The sequence below is a fragment of the Elgaria multicarinata genome, chromosome 21 (assembly GCF_023053635.1).
Source record: "Elgaria multicarinata webbii isolate HBS135686 ecotype San Diego chromosome 21, rElgMul1.1.pri, whole genome shotgun sequence".
Lineage (NCBI taxonomy): Eukaryota > Metazoa > Chordata > Lepidosauria > Squamata > Anguidae > Elgaria > Elgaria multicarinata.
In genome coordinates, this window is record NC_086191.1 from 9,108,443 (window position 1) to 9,128,069 (window position 19,627).

Here is a 19,627-nt window from a genome sequence, read left to right on the forward strand (position 1 = left end):
ATCATGGGTTAAATAAACCATGGCTTAGCGTTATGTGCAAAACAGGCCAGTTTTAGCTGTAATTTTTTATTTGTTCTCAGGATAAGAATATGTTTTACGTCGTAAAAATGTAGGTCCATGTGCACCAAACTATACACGCTGTGGCAAGTGAACGCACAAGATCTCAAGTTGACATAGGACCTTGAGTTTTATCTGCTTTTTGCTGCAGTTGTGGGTCCATTGATTTGCTTCTGGTTCTTATTGAGGGCTCCCCTCCTTCTGGATTCAGAACCATATCAACAAACCACTTCTAATAGTTTTCATTGCCACTAGAAGCAAATATTTTGTAAAGCAAATGGGTCCTAGTTGCCACCTGCAAATACTTTGCATTGCAACAGGGAATGATAGATTGTGGTTGAAAAAAATCATTTTCCTCCCAGCTACTGTGAGGATTGCAGCTAAGCTCAGAGGGGTCAGGGAAGTCTGAAGCGGGTGGCAGATGAGGTCAGCCTGGTGTGGCATTCCTGTGAGCCCCACTTTTGCTACACCATTCTTCGTGGTGCAGAAATTTGCAGCCAGAAATGTTGATGTTGCCTTCTGTTGCCCTTTGACTTTAGGGGAGGTGATTTGCGAACCACCCAACAATAAACTGGACAAGTTCAGCGGGACGCTCTACTGGAAGGACAGCAAGTACCCTTTAAGCAACCAGAGTATGCTGCTGCGTGGTTGCGTCCTTCGCAATACGGAGTGGTGCTTCGGCCTGGTCATCTTCGCGGGTGCGTGGACGTGTGTCTTTCTTGCTTCGCTTTTCTTTAAACTAAAAATGGTTGCTTTTCTCTGTGTCGGCCTCTCCTAAGCTGGCTGGGCTCTAGATGTATTGGACTGCAAGTCCCATTATCTCCAGCTACCTGTGGATAATGGGACTTGCAGTCCAATGCATCTAAACACCAACCAGCTTGGGGAGGGCCGGTCAGTGTGCATTTATTTGTTGCAATGAGCTTCTGTTGTTGTTACGGGTTTGTTTTGTTGTAAGGCTGGGGATGATAGGACATAGAGTCCAACGCAACTGGAGAGCACCAAAGGCTGGTCAGTGTGCACTTGTTTTGCTTGCAAGCCGCCTCAAGTGCCTTTTTTTGGTTAGATGGGGGCGGGGAGAGGACAAACGGTAAGCTCTATTCTCCCACCACCACTCAAAAAAAAAGTTTTGCAAGGAGAGGTTGTGTAGGGAAAACCTACAGTCCTGGCGCAAAAGTACATAAAGCTCCTTTGAGAGCAGGGCCTTCAAAGTGTTGGCTCCCATTCTCCAGAACGCCCTTCCAACAGAGATCAGCTTGCACCTATGCTACTTCCTTTTTGCTGTTTGCTGCAGACCTTTCTTTCCAGGCAAGCATTTCCTGACTGCTGACTAAATTCCAGCCAGTGTTTGCTTTTACTGGTAATGGTTCTGGTTTTCTAAATTAAAATCAATTTTTATTTTGTTTCTATTTCATTTTGTTTCCAATCCAGTCATGCAAAACAATTACAATACTTCAACTTAACACACGTCTGGTATATCTCAAGCTGCAAGATCACCTGACCTAATCCTATTCCAATAATTGATCAATGGTATCCAATTTTTTGTTGCTGCAAAGCCTGGACGGAGTTTATTCTTCCTGCCCTTTTCATAACTTGTTCTTTTAGTCATCACCCTGAGAGCCAGTGTGGTGTAGTGGCTAGAGTGTCGGACTGGGAGTCGGGAGATCCGGGTTCTAGTCCCCACTCGGCCATGGAAACCCACTGGGTGACTTTGGGCCAGTCATAGACTCTCAGCCCAACCCACCTCACAGGGTTGTTGTTGTGAGGATAAAGTGGAGAGGAGGAAGATTATATATGCCGCCTTGGGTTCCTTGCAGGAAAAAAGGCGGGATATAAATGCAATAATAATTAAATAATAATCCAAAATGTTTCTTTCCACTGCATGAGGGACGGCTATCAATGTTGTTCTCCAAGCTTCTGCCAAGAGGATCCTCGCAGCTATTAAATCACCTTCGCCACTAAATCTGTAGGGATTTGGTCTTTAGTATTCCCCAGGAGTATAGCTGTTGGAATTAATTGTTGCTCATAGCCTGTAATTTCTCTCCCACTATTTGTTATCTTCTTCCAGTATCCCTTAACCAGACTGCAATGCCACCATTCTTCAACATTCTGTATTTTGCCTTTTAATTTATTGTACATCACTCTGATATCTTTTGATGTTGAATGGCTAATAATAATAATAATAATAATAATAATAATAATAATAATAAAAATAATAATTCTCCACTCCCCCAGGCCCAGACACCAAATTGATGCAGAACAGTGGCCGTACTAAATTCAAGAGGACGAGTATTGATCGTTTGATGAACACTCTGGTGCTTTGGGTAGGTGAACTCCCCCCAACTCCACCACCAACACGTCATGTGTGAATGCCACCAATTGAGTGTCAGCAAACACGTGTATCCAGGGGATGCTGTTTTGGTATTTTCAAAGTGTGGGTAGGAAAGGAGGCCGAGGGTGTTTTTTGGGTAGATTCTTATTATTGTATTTTAAGTGGTTTTATTGTTATGGTAGGATTGCATTGTTGTTTTATGGGTACTTGTTTTTATTAATATCGCAAGGAGCTCTGTGCGTGTTTCGGAGGAAAAGAAAGGGATACAATAGATGAATTTTATTACGATCACTGGTTAGCTTCTTACATGGACATGGACAAAACCAATACACAATATATTTAATTATAGAGAAACTCAATAAGAAACCTGACTAAACCAAGAGGCTGGTGGAATTTTACTAAAATTGTGATATTTTCAATGTACAATTTCAGTATTTTCGGAGTGGGGGGCGTGGAAGGAGCGAGGAAGCAGAGAGTCTTATTATTGGATTTTAAGTGGTTTTATTGTGACGGTAGGGTTGTATTGTTGTTTTACGGGTATTTGCTTTTAACAATATTGCAAGCCTCTCTGTGCTTGCTTCGGAGGAAAGGCTATGTGCGCTATTGATGAGCTATGGTCTTCCTCCTAATGATCAAGGTTCCGGTCCTCATTGTTCTAAATAAAGAGATGACATCAGAAGAGCCATCCTGGATCAGACCCTGTCGAATGTCTTTTGTAGAATCATAACCCCATCCATTCCCTTGGTCATGCTAGACTGCGATGGAGTCTGAAGAACGATTTTTTGCATAGATCTATTAGTTCGTGGGCGGATTAGAACGTTAGTTACGTTGTGGTTTAGAAATGTACCAAATGAATGGAATATCAGTATAGGAGATCTGCCCCAAGGTGTTTCCAAATTGTGACAGGGATCGGTGGTGGATCAGGATGAGACAGCCCCGGGATCAAGCCTGGCTCCGCAATTGTGTTCTTGATCGGTTCGATGGGGCCCTTTTTGATACCCGCTCTCTTCCTCCATGGTTGGCAGATCTTTGGCTTTCTGGTGTGCATGGGCGTGATCCTGGCCATTGGCAACTCCATCTGGGAGTATGAGGTGGGCGCCTGCTTCCAGATCTACCTGCCCTGGGACGAGGCGGTCGACAGTGCCTTCTTCTCTGGCTTCCTCTCCTTCTGGTCCTACATCATCATTCTCAACACCGTCGTCCCAATCTCGCTCTACGTCAGGTATTTTGCCATACTCTGCTCCCCTGTTCCCTGTCTCCGTAATAAATATAATAATAATAAAAAATAAGAAGAACACCAGTAACAATACCTAGCAACAGTGGGTCTTGCTTTGAATACTCTTCTGCAACGCAAGCGTAATTAGACTGGCGTTCCTTGGGGCAGAATGGCTGAGATGGGTCGATTGACGTTATGTCTTCATCCCGCTGGCTTGCCGTTGGGCACCTAAAAACCCACAACCCAAACCGTTCCAAAATAACAAAGCATAGTGTACTTTGCTTACAGGCGTCAGCTCCATCGTCCTTGCGGTGGCCCTGTAAAGCTACACCGGTGTCGCTCTGCCCATTTCACAGACTGAGAAGGTTGAGGCTGAGGGGAGGGTGGCTTGCTGGAGGAGGCTGCCCAGTGAGCCGGTGGCTGAGGCGAGATTCGAACTTGAGTCCATATATGGGGGAAGTGTTGAGCTTCAAAGTTCCCTCAAATCCCATCCATTGAGTTAATTTCAGAAAGGGGGAAGGGTGGGGAATGCGGAGAGACATGTATGTGTGTGTATGGCAACTTGGTGTGTTCCAGATGTGTATGGCAACTTGGTGCGTCTATTCCTGGAAACAGCTTGACCAGATTTACCCTGTCAGAACCCACAGAACTGACCCTAGCCTCTCCTGGCCCAGGTCCATCCGTCCTCATAAAGCACCCTGATTTTCCACCACTACTTTTTGGGTTTATTTAATTTTCTCCCTTTCTTTTCCTGCAGCCCTTCTGTCCTGTTTTCTCTCTCTCTTTCTCTCTGTCCTTCCTTTTTTAATTTCTCTTTTTTTCTTTCGGCTTCCTCCAGCATGAATTTCTCTCTCACCCTTAGCCCCCAGGTAAGAGCATGCCCTGCAATCCTCGTTCAGCTGCCTCACCTCCTCCTCACTAACTTCTAGCTTGGCTTGGGCCTCTCCGATGGGAGCACGGGGTGGGACGTCCAGCCGGGGCGTCCCTGTAGCAGCACAGAGCAAACCTCCCCCGCCCCCCCGCCCTTCCTCTGGCGAAGAGCGTTGGAGGCTGTTAAATCCATGTCCCTCTGAGTTTTGCATCATATCAGGGAACTTTTGATCCATCGTTCGCTTATGGACAGAATCTGATTTTTTAAAAACCAGAATTTCGTTCTACTTGTGCTAATTCGCGTGAGCGTTAGCCAATTGGCGTGGATCCCCTCCCCCAAAAGTGAAGAGCCGTTTTTCAAATCCACTGAATCTGCGTGACTTGAGGGGAAGCGATCCGCTGTGGAACCTGAAGGATGGATTCATAGAATTTATTTATTTATTTATTTATTTTATTGCAATTTTTATACCGCCCCATAGCTGAAGCTCTCTGGGCGGTTTATCCAAACTCATTCAAATCCATTGTGGATTTTCCCGCCATCTGTAGTTCAGAACAGTTTACATCAGTTTTTCTAAAACGGTACTATGGATACGGACACCGTTTCACTTAGACGTGGTTCGCACGTGACGCTAATCCGTGATATGAGTTGCTGAATCCTGGATTGTTGTGGATGCGCGATTGTGGCCACGCCAACAAATTGTGAAGGGTACCTTGAAAGTCATCTACTCAATCTCTCCCCTGGTTGCTACAGGGAGTGTGCTATTGCAGATCTCTGATCAATGAGGATTTGTAGCTGGCAGAGATGGTACTTCTGGCTTTCTAACTCTCCTACACTCTTTTGGGGGTTAGTTAAAGGCCTAATGGGTTTGGAAGAGAGAGGTATGGGATTTGGGGGGGATTTGTTCCCAGGCACATACCCTGAGATACTGTGATCCGGTTGGCAAAGTCATTGCAGCCCACTGTTTTAGCTGTGGCGTCGTGTGGCGCCTGCAGGCGGCCATTTTGAATATCCTACCCTTTGCGGGGAGTTACTATGATTTGTCGTATTATCCAAACCCAGGCAGCAGAGGTTGTTCAAGGGTTGCGCAACCCTCAAATAACCCTGAAAGAGATCATTGAACATTCAAAACGGCCGGCCGCATGTCCCGCAACCTACTGTGGGTGAAATAAGCCAAGGTGGGCAAAGGTGATCGTGTGAACCGCCCCTGGCGATGTGCGCTTTTTCTACGGGATCGCTTAACACAAATGAATGAATCCTTCAAATGGCTGGCCCTGCTTGCATTTGGGGTGTTTGGGCTGGCTGGGAACTCACCTCTGCCTTTCCATCCTGTGCTTGTGGATGGCCAGCAAGGAGCCGTTGCAAATACAGAACCACCAGGCAGCTGTGTGGATGTTCCAGACTGATATTACCTAGAGGGAGAAAAGCACAGGATGCGAACTTGTTTCCCCCACCCCACCCCAGCACTGGAGAGGCATAATATTTCCTTATTTGTTGTAAAATGCTCACATCCTGCTTTTCTTTACAAAGTGAACAAACAAAGCAGCCGAAACAAAAACATGTAAATACAGCAAACTTTTTTTTAAATGACACCCAAATGGAGCAGGAAGCTTCCTTGTTCTGCCGTTTGAAAATCCAGCCCTTTGGGGGAGCAACGGATCCCCGTGGTCTACGGCTTGCATTTGCGAGCTGAACGGCTGTTTTTTTCCCCTGAAATCTGGAAATATCTTTCGGGGTACCCCCCTCATAAGTAGGAAGCTGCGCAAATTCCAGCTGCAATTTGCACAAATTTTGACCCCAATTTGCGCAAAGTAAGCAGATGTTGCAAACGGCAGGCGTTCTGTTTATGGGGACAACGCCCCCTCTCCCAAAGATGCAAATCCAGTTGGGCCGAAGTGAGCCGGGTCCGATGGGCCACGCTGATGAAATGGATGGATTCATTTGGTCAGACTACAACTCCCATAGCTCCCAGCCAATGTCAGCCAGGCTAATTGGGGGTTATGGGAGCTGCATTTGGCAAATCCAGAGGGTGCCTGATCATGGAGAAGGCAGTTTCAGTCTCTGTTCTGACTCCCTCGCAGCGTGGAGGTGATCCGTCTCGGGCACAGCTACTTCATCAACTGGGACAAGAAGATGTACTGCAGCAAGCGGTGCACCCCGGCGGAGGCGCGGACCACCACCCTGAACGAGGAGCTGGGCCAGGTGGAGTACATCTTCTCGGACAAGACGGGCACCCTCACCCAGAACATTATGGTCTTCAGCAAGTGCTCAGTGAACGGGCGCAGCTACGGTAAGGACGGCCGGCCAGCCACGCCGAGCGGCTCCATTGGCAACCTCTCTCTGAGTACTGGATGCAAAGCGGGGCTGATTCTGCTATAGCTATGGTAGGGAATTGCGTTCCCTCCGAGGGCTGGAATACCCCCCTCCCACTTGGCTACAGGAGGGGAAGGCTATGCAACCTACCTGTCCAGGAAACAGATTCCAGAGCCTTGATGGATTGGGTCCACTGCAGTAAGGCACATGCTCTCCCCACTCCCACCTGTGACCCAAACAGGGCTTGCATGTTGGCTTCCTGGAGGAACTCCCTTCCAATCTGATTTGGTTCAGCTGCTGTAGCTAAGTATGTCTTTTCCATTGTGGCCCCATTCAGAAGACACCTTAAGCCACGGTGGTTAAGCCAGAAAGCTGGGCTGTGTTCAGAAGACACCTTAAACCACGGCTTTAACCACGGTGACTAAAGCAAAAAGGCTTATTTACCACAGTTAAAACCATGGTTTAAGGTGTCTTCTGAACACAGCCTGGCTTTCTGGCTTAACCACCGTGTTTTAAGGTGTCTTCTGAACGGGGCCACTGTCTCTTGCTCCTCCCCCCTCTCATACAGACTGATTGCTGGAGATATTGCAATCTGAGGGGACCTACATCTAAATATGGCCAGGGGTGGAAGAAGCAAATAAATAAAGAAATCCTTGAAGAACTGCCCGATCATTAATACTAGCTGAGTGGAGGGTTGAGAATTCCTTCTGAGCATCAGATATTAACCAGATGCCATTTAATTTCATTGTACATAGAAACGAGGCCTTGCTGCTTACAGGTCTGTTGTAAGGGACTTTGCCCAGTAATGTATGTGAAATTCTTTAAAAACACTGGCAGTAGTACCATCGCAGTAGTGAGCACGAGCGGTGAGTGCCGATAGCGGTGTAGCTGGTACGGGGCCGCTCAGAAACGAAGGGAAAGGGATGCAGCATCCTGAATGTTTGCAAACGTGCAATTTTTTAAAAAGGTCCTAAAGTCCAAAATAACGCAGCCCGAAATAACCACAGGACATTGCATGGCATTTGGAAAAGAAATCCAAGGTGGGATGTGGGTACCTTGCTTGGAGGGGAATGTGGTACGTCCCACTTGTTAACGATGATGTCATAATTTGAATTTTGCCCCACTGTCTCACGATATGCTGAGTCCAGGTGATGGACACTTCTTTATCTCTCTCCTCTGTAGGTGATGTTTTGGATGTCCTGGGTTACAAGGCTGAGCTCGGAGAGGTAGGAACCCTGGGGGGAATTTCCTCTAGATCCCACCAATGCGAGACATACTGTATTTCTTCGATCGTAAGACGCACACTAATTTCAGTACCACCAACAGGAAAAAAAAAACCTAAGACACACCCGCGATTCTAAGATGCACCCCATTTTTAGAGATGTTTATATGGGGGAAAAAATGCGTCTTAGAATCGAAGAAATAGGGTACCTTATGATGGGACATGGGAGAGGGCCTTCTCTGTTGTGGCACCCCGGCTGTGGAATGAACTCCCCTTGGATGCCCGACTGGTGCCGACGCTGGCTTCGTTTCAGCGCCAAGTTGTGAAGGGTGCCTTGAAGCATTAGCTGTGTTACGCCTCCAGCAATTGGCTGACTTAGAGAAACCCTTATTTGTGGTATCCAATAGAACGTGGAACAAGAGTTTGTTTTCCTAAATAAGGCATCCGCTGATTTGTTGTAACCCTTTCCTCTCCCTCTAACAGAAGACGGAACCAGTAGACTTCTCTTTCAACCCCCTGGCTGACCCCATGTTCACATTCTGGGACACGGGCCTGCTGGACGCAGTCAAGATAGGCGACCTCCATGTGCACGAGTTTTTCCGCCTCCTCTCGCTCTGCCACACGGTCATGTCCGAGGAGAAGAGCCCAGGTAGGAATCGGGGGGCGGGCTTGAAATAAGGGGCAGCGGTCAAAGGTTGTGGGAGAGAAGGATGACCTTCTTAGCAGTAAGCCTACATACACCAGTTGCTGGGGAACATGGGTGGGAGGGTGCTGTTGCACCCATGTCCTGCTTGTGGGCTTGTGGTCGACAGCTGCTTGGCCACTGTGTGAACAGAGTGCTGGACTAGATGGACCCTTGGTCTGATCCAGCATCAGGGCTCTTCTGATATTCTTGTGAATTTTCTGCCCTCCCCTCAATACACAGACTCACCCCCCCCCCACCCTCACATTGCAACATTTCCAGCTATGGGCCTTCTGGGGATGCTGGCCTCCTAGCTACCGGCATTGCCAAGACGGCTCTCTTGCATTGTAGTAACCAAATGTCACTGGAACAACCACATAATTGGCCCGGATCTCACTTTAGCCCTTCCTGAAGTAGACCCGCTGAACTCAAGGGGATTTCAGGTCATCAGTAATAACTCAAGTCTTGTTGATTTCCGTGGGTCTGCTTTTAAGAAGAACTAAAGGTGGATCTGACCCACTGCTTCCAGGAACGTAACGGTCAATTTGGTGCTCTTCGTGACAGCTGCCGTAACCACGTCCCCCAAGGAGAAGCCATCGTTCCAATTCTTGGGCCTGAATTTCCTCTGTCTTTTCTCTCCCCTCTTTGATCCGGACAGGGGAATTGTACTACAAAGCCCAGTCCCCCGACGAGGGAGCCCTGGTGACGGCTGCCCGCAACTTTGGCTTTGTGTTCCGTGGGCGCACCCCAAAGACGATCATGGTTCAGGAGCTGGGACAGACCGTTACCTACCACCTTCTCGCCATCTTGGACTTCAACAACGTCCGCAAACGCATGTCGGTCATCGGTGAGAAACTGTGGGTTTTCCCGGCTTTTCTGCAGCTTTTCCTTCTCTTTTCTAAAAGGTCAATCATGCTTCTCCTGAGGTGTAGTTACTGGCAGCCAGAGCTTCAAGCTCAAATATGCAGGTATGGTTGATCCTTTGGCCCTGCCCCTTTTCGCCTGTGGCTTTGCCCACCACTGGGATACGGCCCCCGAGAGCTCCTTCACAATGGAATTCAGCCCCTCAGACTGAAAGGTTCTGCACCGCTGGAGTGCACCCTGATCTAGATGCACCCCATGATCTGATGTGGTGCATAAGGCAGTTTCTGTGTTCAGAATACAGAACCCAAGCACAGAGGAGGTACTGGATAGATGCCTGGGGGAGCACAGGATGCAGGGCTTCACAAAGGGGCGGGAGGCGGGGTGGGGGGTGGGCAGTTGACGATTGATAAGTCGAGGAAAGGCAGAAGGGCCCGGGTTTGTATGTGTGCATTTTTAACTGATTGATTGGGATTTTTATGCCATTTTTGACCACATGGTGGCTCTCAAGTTCAAATCAAGAATAATTCTTTACGAGTGGAACCTGGGACAAAACATTCAAGCACAGAGTGCTCCTGATTAGATGCCAGCCAGCTAGCTGTGTCCTCTTCTGGAGTACTCCATTCTATTCCCTTGTCTTCCCCCGGTTTTCCGTTACCCCTGCCCCCCAACAGTCACTCAGCATTTTGTAGCCAATGAGCACTCTCAGTCCTTGTTGGGCTGCTTTTGAGGGGGGGGGGGGTTCTTTGTACTTTGCAAATTTTGAGCTTCTTCATAGCCTGTTCTTAAAGTGGCCAGCTGGGGTGGGAAACATTCAGGGAGAGGAGGAGCCAAATGGAGTTGATATCTTAGCAGAGCTAAGGGAGCGGCCCTGCTTCCCTTCCCTCTATTCTAGTCTGGTAAGAGTGGCTGCTGCCAGGTGACAGCTGAAGGTGAGCCAGAGGCAGCTGTTGTCTCAGCATAGCTAATGGACTGTCCCTGCCTCCCTTCTTGTCCCTCCTCTGCTGTAGCCTGATGGAATGGCTGCTGCCAGGTGACATTTGAGGGCGAGCCAGAGGCAGCTGTTGTCTCAGCATAGCTAATGGACTGTCCCTGCCTCCCTTCTCGTCCCTCCTGTGCTGTAGCCTGATGGAATGGCTGCTGCCAGGTGACAGTTGAGGGTGAGCCAGAGGCAGCTGGTATCTCAGCAGTCCCTTTGGAGTGGCCCTGCTTCGCTTTTCATCCTCCCCCTGGCGCAGCCTTGTCTGATCCTCTTGTAATCAAAATACCCACCCTCTCCGCACGATCTCAGACCCAGCACGGCGTAGTGGTTAGAGCGCCAGACTAGAAATGGAGAGATGCGGGTCAGCCGCAAACCCCACTGGGTGACCTTGGGCCAGTCCTATTCTCTCAGCCTATCCTACCTTACAGGGTTGTGGTTTTGGAAGGGAAAATAAATGGAGAGGAGAAGCGTGTAGCATGCTTAAGTTCTTTGGAAGAAAGGTGGGCTATGAAGAAATCTCCCACACTTAAACCTGGTCCTTTTTTGCCTTTCCTTCCCATCCCCAAGTACGGAACCAGGAAGGGCAGATCCGCCTTTACTGCAAAGGAGCAGACACCATTTTGCTGGAGCGACTTCACCCAGGCAACCAGGAGCTGTATAACGTAACCACCGACCACCTGAATGTGAGTAATCTGTGTGTGTGTGTGTGGCTGTTGGCTCTTGCAAGGTAATTTCTAGCACTGTGCAAGGGAGAATATACTGTATGATTTCCTGCTTAGCGAAGAAGTACATTCAACTCCCATTTGTCCCAGCCAGCGTCACCAAGGATCAGGAATGCTGGGAATTGTAGTCCAAAACATCTAGAGGGCAGGATTGCTGGGAATCTTGGGTGCAGCCCGCAGTGCGGGCATTGGGGGAGGCAAATGCGACACACCAAAACTGCCCACTCGTGACCTAGGGCCTCCTGAAACCTGGAGCCAGCCCTACCTTGCAGGGTTGTTGTGAAGGTAAAGTGAGGTGAGGTGGAGAAGAGAACTATGCCCACCACTTTGAGCTCCTTGAAGGAAAGGTGGGCGAGATCAACCATTTACATTCAAAGTAAATCTAAGATGATTAGGCAGGGGAAATATTTGGGGTCATGTCTGTTCTCCTTCACTTCCAACTTGGAAACCGGGGGACTTTTGGCGAGGAGGGCCAGGGGGCTTTTTTGTAGGAGAAGTGGCCGTCCACCTCTTCTTGTTTTTCTTTTGGGTTCCTAATTTTTCCTGTGTTGCTCGCATTGCCGGTTTCTGGCCACAGCTCGGGGAGACAACAAACTGAAAATTTTTCTATGATCCGCAATAGATGCTTTTGGCTTGCCTGCTTGACTTTCCCCTCCTCTCTTCCCCGCTTCCAGGAATACGCCAGTGAGGGTCTCCGGACGTTGGTGCTGGCCTATCGCGACCTCGACGAAAGCTACTACGCAGGCTGGGCCGAGCGACTGCACCGGGCCAACACTGCGGGCGAGGGCCGCGAGGAGCGTCTGGCCCGGCTTTACGAGGAAGTGGAGAACGACATGATGGTAAGCCGTTCCATCGCGGCCGCCATAGCGGTTCCCATATTGGACTGGGACCCGGGAGACCCGGGTTCTAGTCCCCACTGAGCCTCGTGGCTCACTGGCTGACTTTGGGCCCGTGCCGGATTTAGGAACAAGCCAAGGAAGCCAGGGCTTAGAGCTTCCGCACCTTGAGAGTTTTGACTGGTTCTGAGTGAAACCCGGAGCAGATCCATCGCCTCAATGACGTCAGTGCCACCAGCCTCTACTGCAATGAGGTCTGATAGGCCTCTACCATCTTTTGCTTTTCCTTGCCTCTAGCTGCTAGGAGCCACTGCCATCGAAGACAAGCTGCAGCAGGGCGTTCCGGAGACCATTGCACTTCTCACGCTGGCGAACATCAAGATCTGGGTGTTGACGGGAGACAAGCAAGGTAAAGACCCTGCAGCGCTGCTAAAGGGCGGCTCCTTTCTACCTGTTCCCTTCAACACCCCGTCAACTGTATTTCTACGTATTTATTTTATTTCATTCATTTCATTTTCATTCGTTACGTTTCTATACTGTGCAAACAGCTCAAGATCTCCAGGCAGTTTAGAAAGATCGAAAACCTGAACACATACAATATTGTGCTTAATATCAAAACAATTTAGGTGCAGACATATACACAGGCAGCAGACTCACATAACTAAACAATATCCCATGACCTAAATAAAACCTTATCCTATACTGTCAAATGCCTGGGAGTAGAGGAAGGTCTTAACCTGCTGCCGAAACAATAACAATGTTGTCCCAGGTGGCCCTTGCTGAGGAGTTAATTCCATAACTGGGGGCCACCACTGAGAAGCCCGTGATGCCATCTTCTGAGCCACCCTTAAAGGAGGCACCTGGAGGAGGGCCTGAGATGATGAGTGTCGTGTATTTTACTTTATTTACAACATTTAAAAGAATAAAATACACTACAATGCAAAACAATAAGGTAGTCCCTGCCTGCGGGTTTACAATCTAAAAAAAAAAAAAAGAATCAAAATGACACGCAAGGCAAAACAGATGGGAGGGAAGAGGAAAAGAATAGCAGTCTGAATGGCTGCTGCTGGGGAGAGTTGAGGAAGGGGATCCTTCCTGGGGGAAGTCTTTCAGTAGGGCCAGTTTGCATTTCTGTTGCTGAGGAAGAACTTTTTATTTGCTACCCTTTAAATCTGGAAATGTGCTTCCTCCCCTTTTGACTACCCTTTTTCTAGGTTTAAGCCCTGTAGTTTGAAAATGAATGCTTGTCCTGAAAGCTCTGGCTTTCGGTTTTGAGACTCATGCCAGGCCCCGGGCTTTGAGTTCTTCTCCCCTCTGAGCTTTTCTCTCCTCCCTCCTCAGAGACGGCGGTGAACATCGGCTACTCCTGCAAGATGCTCACGGACGAGATAACGGAAGTGTTCATTATCACGGGGCACACGGTGCTGGAGGTGCGCCAGGAGCTGCGGTGAGTGAAGGCCTGTGGGCGTGGTATGCCGCCTCCGATGCTGGAGGTACCATGGAGCCATGAGGACTAGTAGCCATGGATAGCCTTCTCGTCCATGAATTCATCCAGTCCCGCTTTGAAGGCTTCCAAATTGGAAGCCATCGCTCTGTCATGTGGAAGTGAGTTCCATAGTTTAACTCTGCTGGGTGAAAAAGTCCTTCCTTTTATCTGTTCTGAATCTCCCACCAATCAGCTTCATGGAATGAACCCATTGGGTTTAAGTATTGGGAGAGGGGGAGAAAAAGGTCTCCACATTCTCCACACCAGGCATCTTTTTTGTGCACCTCCGTCATGTCTCCCCTTACCCTCATTTTTTCCAAGCTGAACAGTCCCCATGTTGTAACCTTTCCTCCAAGACCCTCAATCCTCCTTCTGCCCCCCCCTCCTCTTGGCAGGAAGGCTCGTGAGAAACTGATGGACTCTTCGCGGTCCGTGGGGAACGGGTTCACCTACCAAGAGAAGCTCTCCGCCTCCAAGCTAACATCTGTGCTGGAAGCCGTGGCGGGAGAGTACGCCTTAGTCATCAACGGGCACAGTCTGGTAAGGGATGAACGCAGAGTGTGTCTAGAACACGTTTTGCCTTGATCTGATAGGTGAGAGGGATTGGCTGGGTTCGCACAGCGCGCTAAACCACGCTCGGTGGCTGAGCGTGGGTTGTTGTTGGACTGCCCAGAGAGCTTCAGCTATTGGGCGGTATAAAAATGCAATAAATAAATAAATAAATAAAATAAACAAACCATGGGTTATTTGCTAGACTGTGGGTTGGCGCATTGTTGTCTGAACCCAGGACATTTTCAGCGAGGTAGGTTGCGAACAATGCAGTGTGGCTTATTTTTCTCGAACGCGCCGCTTCGAGAAGCCATGGTTGGGTTGTTCAGGGTGGTTAACAAGCTGCACTGCATGGTTAACAAGCCACACGGTGGAAAACGTCCTGGGTTCAGACAGCATACTAATCCACGATTCAACAAACGGTTTAATGACAGCCACAGTGTGTGGGTTAGCGTGTTTCGTGAACAGCCCAAATAAAGAGAGGGTGAAGGATGTTGCTCTGTTAAGGAAACTCCACGTCTGTTGCTTCCCTGTGAGCCACGGAGTTTTAGAGTAGGAGGGGCACCTCAGAGGTCATCCAGCCCAGCCTTTCTCCAGTCTGGCGTCCTCCGGTTGTTTTGAACTACAATTCTCATCAGCTCTAGCCTGAGTGGTCAGGGATGATGGGTGTTCCAGTCCACAACATCTGGAAGGCACCAACTTGGGGGAAATCTGGGTTTAGAATACTAAACCCCAGGGCCCGGAGGCCCGGGTTCAAATCCCTGCTCAGCTGTGAAGCTCACTTGGGAGACCTTGGGCTGCTTGGTTTGGGCAGGAGCTGCAAAGCAGGTTTGCCATGTCGTTTTTTTTAAATCCCTGCAGGCACATGCCCTGGAGGCTGACATGGAGCTGGAATTCCTGGAGACGGCGTGCGCCTGCAAAGCCGTCATCTGCTGCCGTGTCACCCCCTTGCAGAAGGCACAGGTGGTGGAGCTGGTGAAGAAGTACAAGAAAGCTGTCACGCTGGCCATTGGCGACGGGGCCAATGACGTCAGCATGATCAAGAGTGAGTCCTGGAGCAAAAGGGAGTGGAAGGCATCCCAAAGGACAGGGGTGTTGAGCCTCAGGCTGAGGGCCAAATCTGGCCCACCTAGAGTCAAAATCTGCCCCTCCAAGGTTGCCCAGATGGCTCCACCCTTTTCCCTACTCTCTTTCCCTGAGTGCCGATTGTTTAGTGGCTTCCTGGCTTTTGAGAAGTCCCCCGCATTCTGTAAGGTTGAAATGCCTTCCCTAAGTCTTAATTCCTGGCAGTTAATGTTAAACTAAAATATGCTGGTATTTTGGCCCTGCCCTGTTTCCCTGGCCCCACCCCCTTTTCCTGAGTGCCGATTGTTTAGTGGCTTCCTGGCTTTTGTGAAGTCCCCCGCATTCTGTAAGGTTGAAATGCCTTCCCTAAGTCTTAATTCCTGGCAGTTAATGTTAAACTAAAATATGCTGGATTTTTTGGCCCTGCCCTGTTTCCCTGGCCCCACCCCCTTTTCCTGAGTGCTGATTGTTTAGTGGCTTCCTGGCTTTTGAGAAGTCCCCCGCATTCTGTAAGGTTGAAATGCCTTCCCTAAGTCTTAATTCCTGGCAGTTAATGTTAAACTAAAATATGCTGGTATTTTGGCCCTGCCCTGTTTCCCTGGCCCCACCCTCTTTTCCTGAGTGCCGATCGTTTAGTGGCTTCCTGGCTTTTGTGAAGTCCCCCGCATTCTGTAAGGTTGAAATGCCATCCATATATCTTACTTCCCAGCAGTAAGATGGTTAAGCTAAAACATGCTTGTATTTTGGTCCTGCCCTGTGCCAGAAGGAAAACGGGTGAATACTTTGGTTTCACTGAGATGGGCATTGGGAACCAGAGCTCAGGCTGCGCATGGGGCCTGACGCCTCTTGCCTGCCTTTTCCTGTCTCATCCCCTGCCCCCTGCTTTCTTCAGCTGCCCACATCGGCGTCGGCATCAGCGGTCAGGAAGGCATCCAGGCAGTGCTGGCTTCGGACTACTCCTTCTCACAGTTCAAGTTCCTGCAACGCCTCCTGCTGGTCCACGGGCGCTGGTCCTACCTGCGCATGTGCAAGTTCCTTTGCTACTTCTTCTACAAGAACTTCGCTTTCACCATGGTGCACTTCTGGTTCGGCTTCTTCTGCGGCTTCTCTGCCCAGGTGGTGCCCTGGGGAGATCTAATTTGGGGTGGGGTGGGGGGCTGGAATGTTCCCCCTCCCTCTCTCCTAATGCTACACCCACCCACACCCAAGGGGTCACCCCGTGAAGCTGATTGGTGGGAGATTCAGGAGAGAACAAAGGAAGGGCATCTTCACACAGCACAGAGTTAAACTGTGGAACTCACTTCTGCAAGATGCAGGGATGGCCACCAATTTGGATGGCTTTCAGAGGGGGTTAGAAACGCAGGGAAGGCTCTTAATAGCTGCTGGTCCCGATGGCTCTGTGCTCCCTCCAGTCTCAGAGGCAGTAAGCCTATGTACACCAGTTGCTGGGGAACATGGGCAAGAGGGTGCTGTTGCACTCACCTCCTGCTTGTGGGTCCCTGGTCCACAGCTGGTTGGCCCCTGTGTGAACCGAGTGCTGGACTAGATGGACCTTGGGTCTGATCCCGCAGGGCTCTTCTGACGTTCTTATTTGTTTTGTGCCTGTAGGCAGGGCAGCAAAGATCGCAAGGCTGGGGTCATAGAATCATAGAATAGCAGAGTTGGAAGGGGCCTACAAGGCCATCGAGTCCAGCCCCCTGCTCAATGCAGGAATCCACCCTAACGCATCCCTGACAGATGCTTGTCCAGCTGCCTCTTGAAGGCCTCTAGTGTGGGAGAGCCCACAACCTCCCTAGGGAACTGAGAAGGGAGCAGGGAGCAGGATCAGGGAGCAGGGAGCTCCTTCCTCTAACCCACCAATTTCTCTGTCTCTTTCCCCCCGCGTCCCCAAAGACCGTGTACGATCAGTACTTCATCACTCTGTACAATATTGTCTACACCTCGCTGCCTGTGCTCGCCATGGGTGTCTTTGACCAGGTCAGTGTCACAAATTCCGTCTTAAGAAGGGTGGGGTGGGGGAGGCGAGGAAGTCCGGGATCGGGACCGAGAGCACGGTCGGCGGAAGGTGGTCATCAGCGCTCGCCTCGTTACGTCCTAGGATGTGCCTGAGCAACGTAGCCTGGAGTACCCCAAGCTGTACGAACCCGGGCAGCTGAACCTGCTCTTCAACAAGCGGGAGTTCTTCATCTGCATCGCCCAGGGGATCTACACCTCCGTCTTCATGTTCTTCATCCCCTACGGGGTCTTCAGCGACAACGCCCAGCTCGCTGACTACCAGTCCTTTGCCGTCACCGTGGCCACCTCCCTCGTCATCGTCGTCAGCGTGCAGGTAAGGCATCCTTGCTCCTTGCTGGCTGTGAAGCAACCGCTCCGCCCCAGAAGCGGTCGCATCAAGGTGAGAAGGGAGGGCTCTGAGCTGGGAATCCCATGTGGGAATGCAGCTGGGGGGCACTCCTAAGGGGTCCTGGCCTCTGCTCCTCAAATCTCCGCCTGGAGATGAGATACAGCTCCTTAGCAGTGAGGGAAAGGCACTCCGTACATGCTCAGTGTTACCTTTGGTGACTACATATCATACTGTTCGCTTAAACAGTGCCTTTCATATGTCCTGGGTTCAAAGACCCCTTTCTGCTAGTGATGGGAAAACCATTGGAGTTATGAATGACTTGGGAGCCCTGGGACGCTCCATTTCCTAGTGGTCCTAATATTTGGGATGCTGCTACAGTGATTTTCAAATGGCCTGGGTTCAGGGAAGCTTTTCCACTAGTCATGGGCAAATCCCCGACACCTCTCTTTGGAAGCACTAAGGACATGGGAGCCCTGGGAAACTCCAGATCATTTGTGAAGGGATCCACGGAACTCTGCTCTATATTGCAAAGGATTATGGGAACTGTGTCCAAGTGTCCGTTCTTGTGTGTCATAGTCTGAAGCTTTGGTTCTGTCTTGGGCTGTGAGGCCTCCCTTCTTCCACCCACGATGCTCTGCTGACATTCTCCCATTCCCTCGACAGATTGGTCTGGACACAGGATTCTGGACAGCCATCAACCACTTCTTTATCTGGGGCAGCCTGGCTGTTTACTTCGCCATCCTCTTTGCCATGCACAGCGACGGCCTCTTCCAGCTCTTCCCCAACCAGTTCCGTTTTGTCGGTGAGTCCAAAGCCCGTGTCTCTGCTCCAGCCTGGGTCCAATGGTGTAGGGGTGAAGATGGTTTCTCCCCCTTGCTACCCTGCATCTCTTTGTCTCATTCGTCTTCTCCTGCCTAGCCACAGAGCAGTTAAATTCTCCTGTTGACAAAGGCTGTATATGGGACAATCTTACTGCGTTGCCAAGGGCAATGAATCGTGGGGAAATGCCACTCTATGGTTAAGGGAACTGCATTGTGGGAGGATTCCACTACATGGCCAGGAGCAGTGGATTATAAGAGAGTTCCGCTACATGGTCAAGGGCAGTCCGTTATGGGAACTGTCTGCCGTATGGCTAAAAGCACTGCATTATGAGAAAATTCTGCTGTGTAGCCAAGACTAGTGCATTATGGGAAAATTCTGCTACATGGCCAAAGGCAGTCAGTGCATTATGGGAAAATTCTACTATGTAGCCAAGACTAGTGCATTATGGGAAAATTCTGCTACGTGGCCAAGGGCAGTGCATTATGGGAACTGTCTGCAATACAAGTTAAAGTCACTGCCTTATGGGAAAGTTCTGCTACATCACCAAGGGCAGTGCATTATGGGAACTGTCTGCAATATGGTTAAAGTCACCGTATTGTCTGCTACATGAGTCAGCTTCACAAAATGGATGAGGGCAGTGTATTATGGGAGAGTTCTGTTCCTTTCTTGGCTACCTATTAATTTTATTTATTTCTTTGCAACATTTAAATGCCGTTCCACATCTAAACAGGTTTTCAGAGGAGTAGGAGGCCTAGCGTCCGAGCTGTGCCCTATCCCGGCTTCAAACTGTTCCTGAATCTCTTGCTCCTCTTTCCTGACTTGCCTTTCTCCTTTCCCCTGGCCAGGCAATGCCCAGAACACACTCGCCCAACCGGACGTCTGGCTGACCATCGCCCTCACCACCGTCGTGTGCATCATGCCTGTGGTGGCTTTCCGTTTCCTCAAGCTGGACCTGAAGCCTGAGCTCTCGGACACGGTGAGTTTGGGCAGGCAGGGCAAAAGGAAGACAGAGCCGTTACCTCCTTTTCCTGAGGTAGACAACCCTGCCTATCTCTCTCCTGACAAACCCAGGCCTTCACTTCTCTTCCCTTCCCACAAACGGCAGTTGAAGTGGCGAACCTGTGTCTGTACCACTTCAGGCTGTGCGGGTGAGCTGTGCCACATCCCACACAGGAGCGCACGTGCACAGGAGCGCATATGTGCCCCCATGCCGACACGCTGGAGTGCACGTGCGCACAGACGTCTCACCATATACAGCCGTTATTTTATTTAT

General features: G+C 49.8%; 1 protein-coding gene across 3 annotated transcripts in view; it reads left to right on the top strand.

Moving 5' to 3' along the window:
- The window catches only part of ATP8B2 (ATPase phospholipid transporting 8B2), a 35,263-nt gene that overhangs the window by 14,684 nt on the left and 952 nt on the right, over nt 1–19,627 (top strand). For 2 of the 3 annotated variants that reach the window (XM_063145890.1, XM_063145889.1), the window contains 18 exons: nt 597–755; nt 2,290–2,378; nt 3,412–3,608; nt 6,552–6,760; nt 7,966–8,009; nt 8,489–8,654; nt 9,346–9,534; nt 11,098–11,213; nt 11,927–12,091; nt 12,386–12,497; nt 13,430–13,535; nt 13,970–14,114; nt 14,985–15,168; nt 16,081–16,304; nt 17,082–17,165; nt 17,287–17,517; nt 18,196–18,334; nt 19,200–19,330. In XM_063145890.1, the coding sequence (XP_063001960.1) occupies nt 597–755; nt 2,290–2,378; nt 3,412–3,608; nt 6,552–6,760; nt 7,966–8,009; nt 8,489–8,654; nt 9,346–9,534; nt 11,098–11,213; nt 11,927–12,091; nt 12,386–12,497; nt 13,430–13,535; nt 13,970–14,114; nt 14,985–15,168; nt 16,081–16,304; nt 17,082–17,165; nt 17,287–17,517; nt 18,196–18,334; nt 19,200–19,330 (2,690 nt within the window). Of the gene's footprint in view, nt 1–596; nt 756–2,289; nt 2,379–3,411; nt 3,609–6,551; nt 6,761–7,965; nt 8,010–8,488; nt 8,655–9,345; nt 9,535–11,097; nt 11,214–11,926; nt 12,092–12,385; nt 12,498–13,429; nt 13,536–13,969; nt 14,115–14,984; nt 15,169–16,080; nt 16,305–17,081; nt 17,166–17,286; nt 17,518–18,195; nt 18,335–19,199; nt 19,331–19,627 lie in introns of those variants that run through there. The other variant, XM_063145891.1, reaches the window with a different exon arrangement.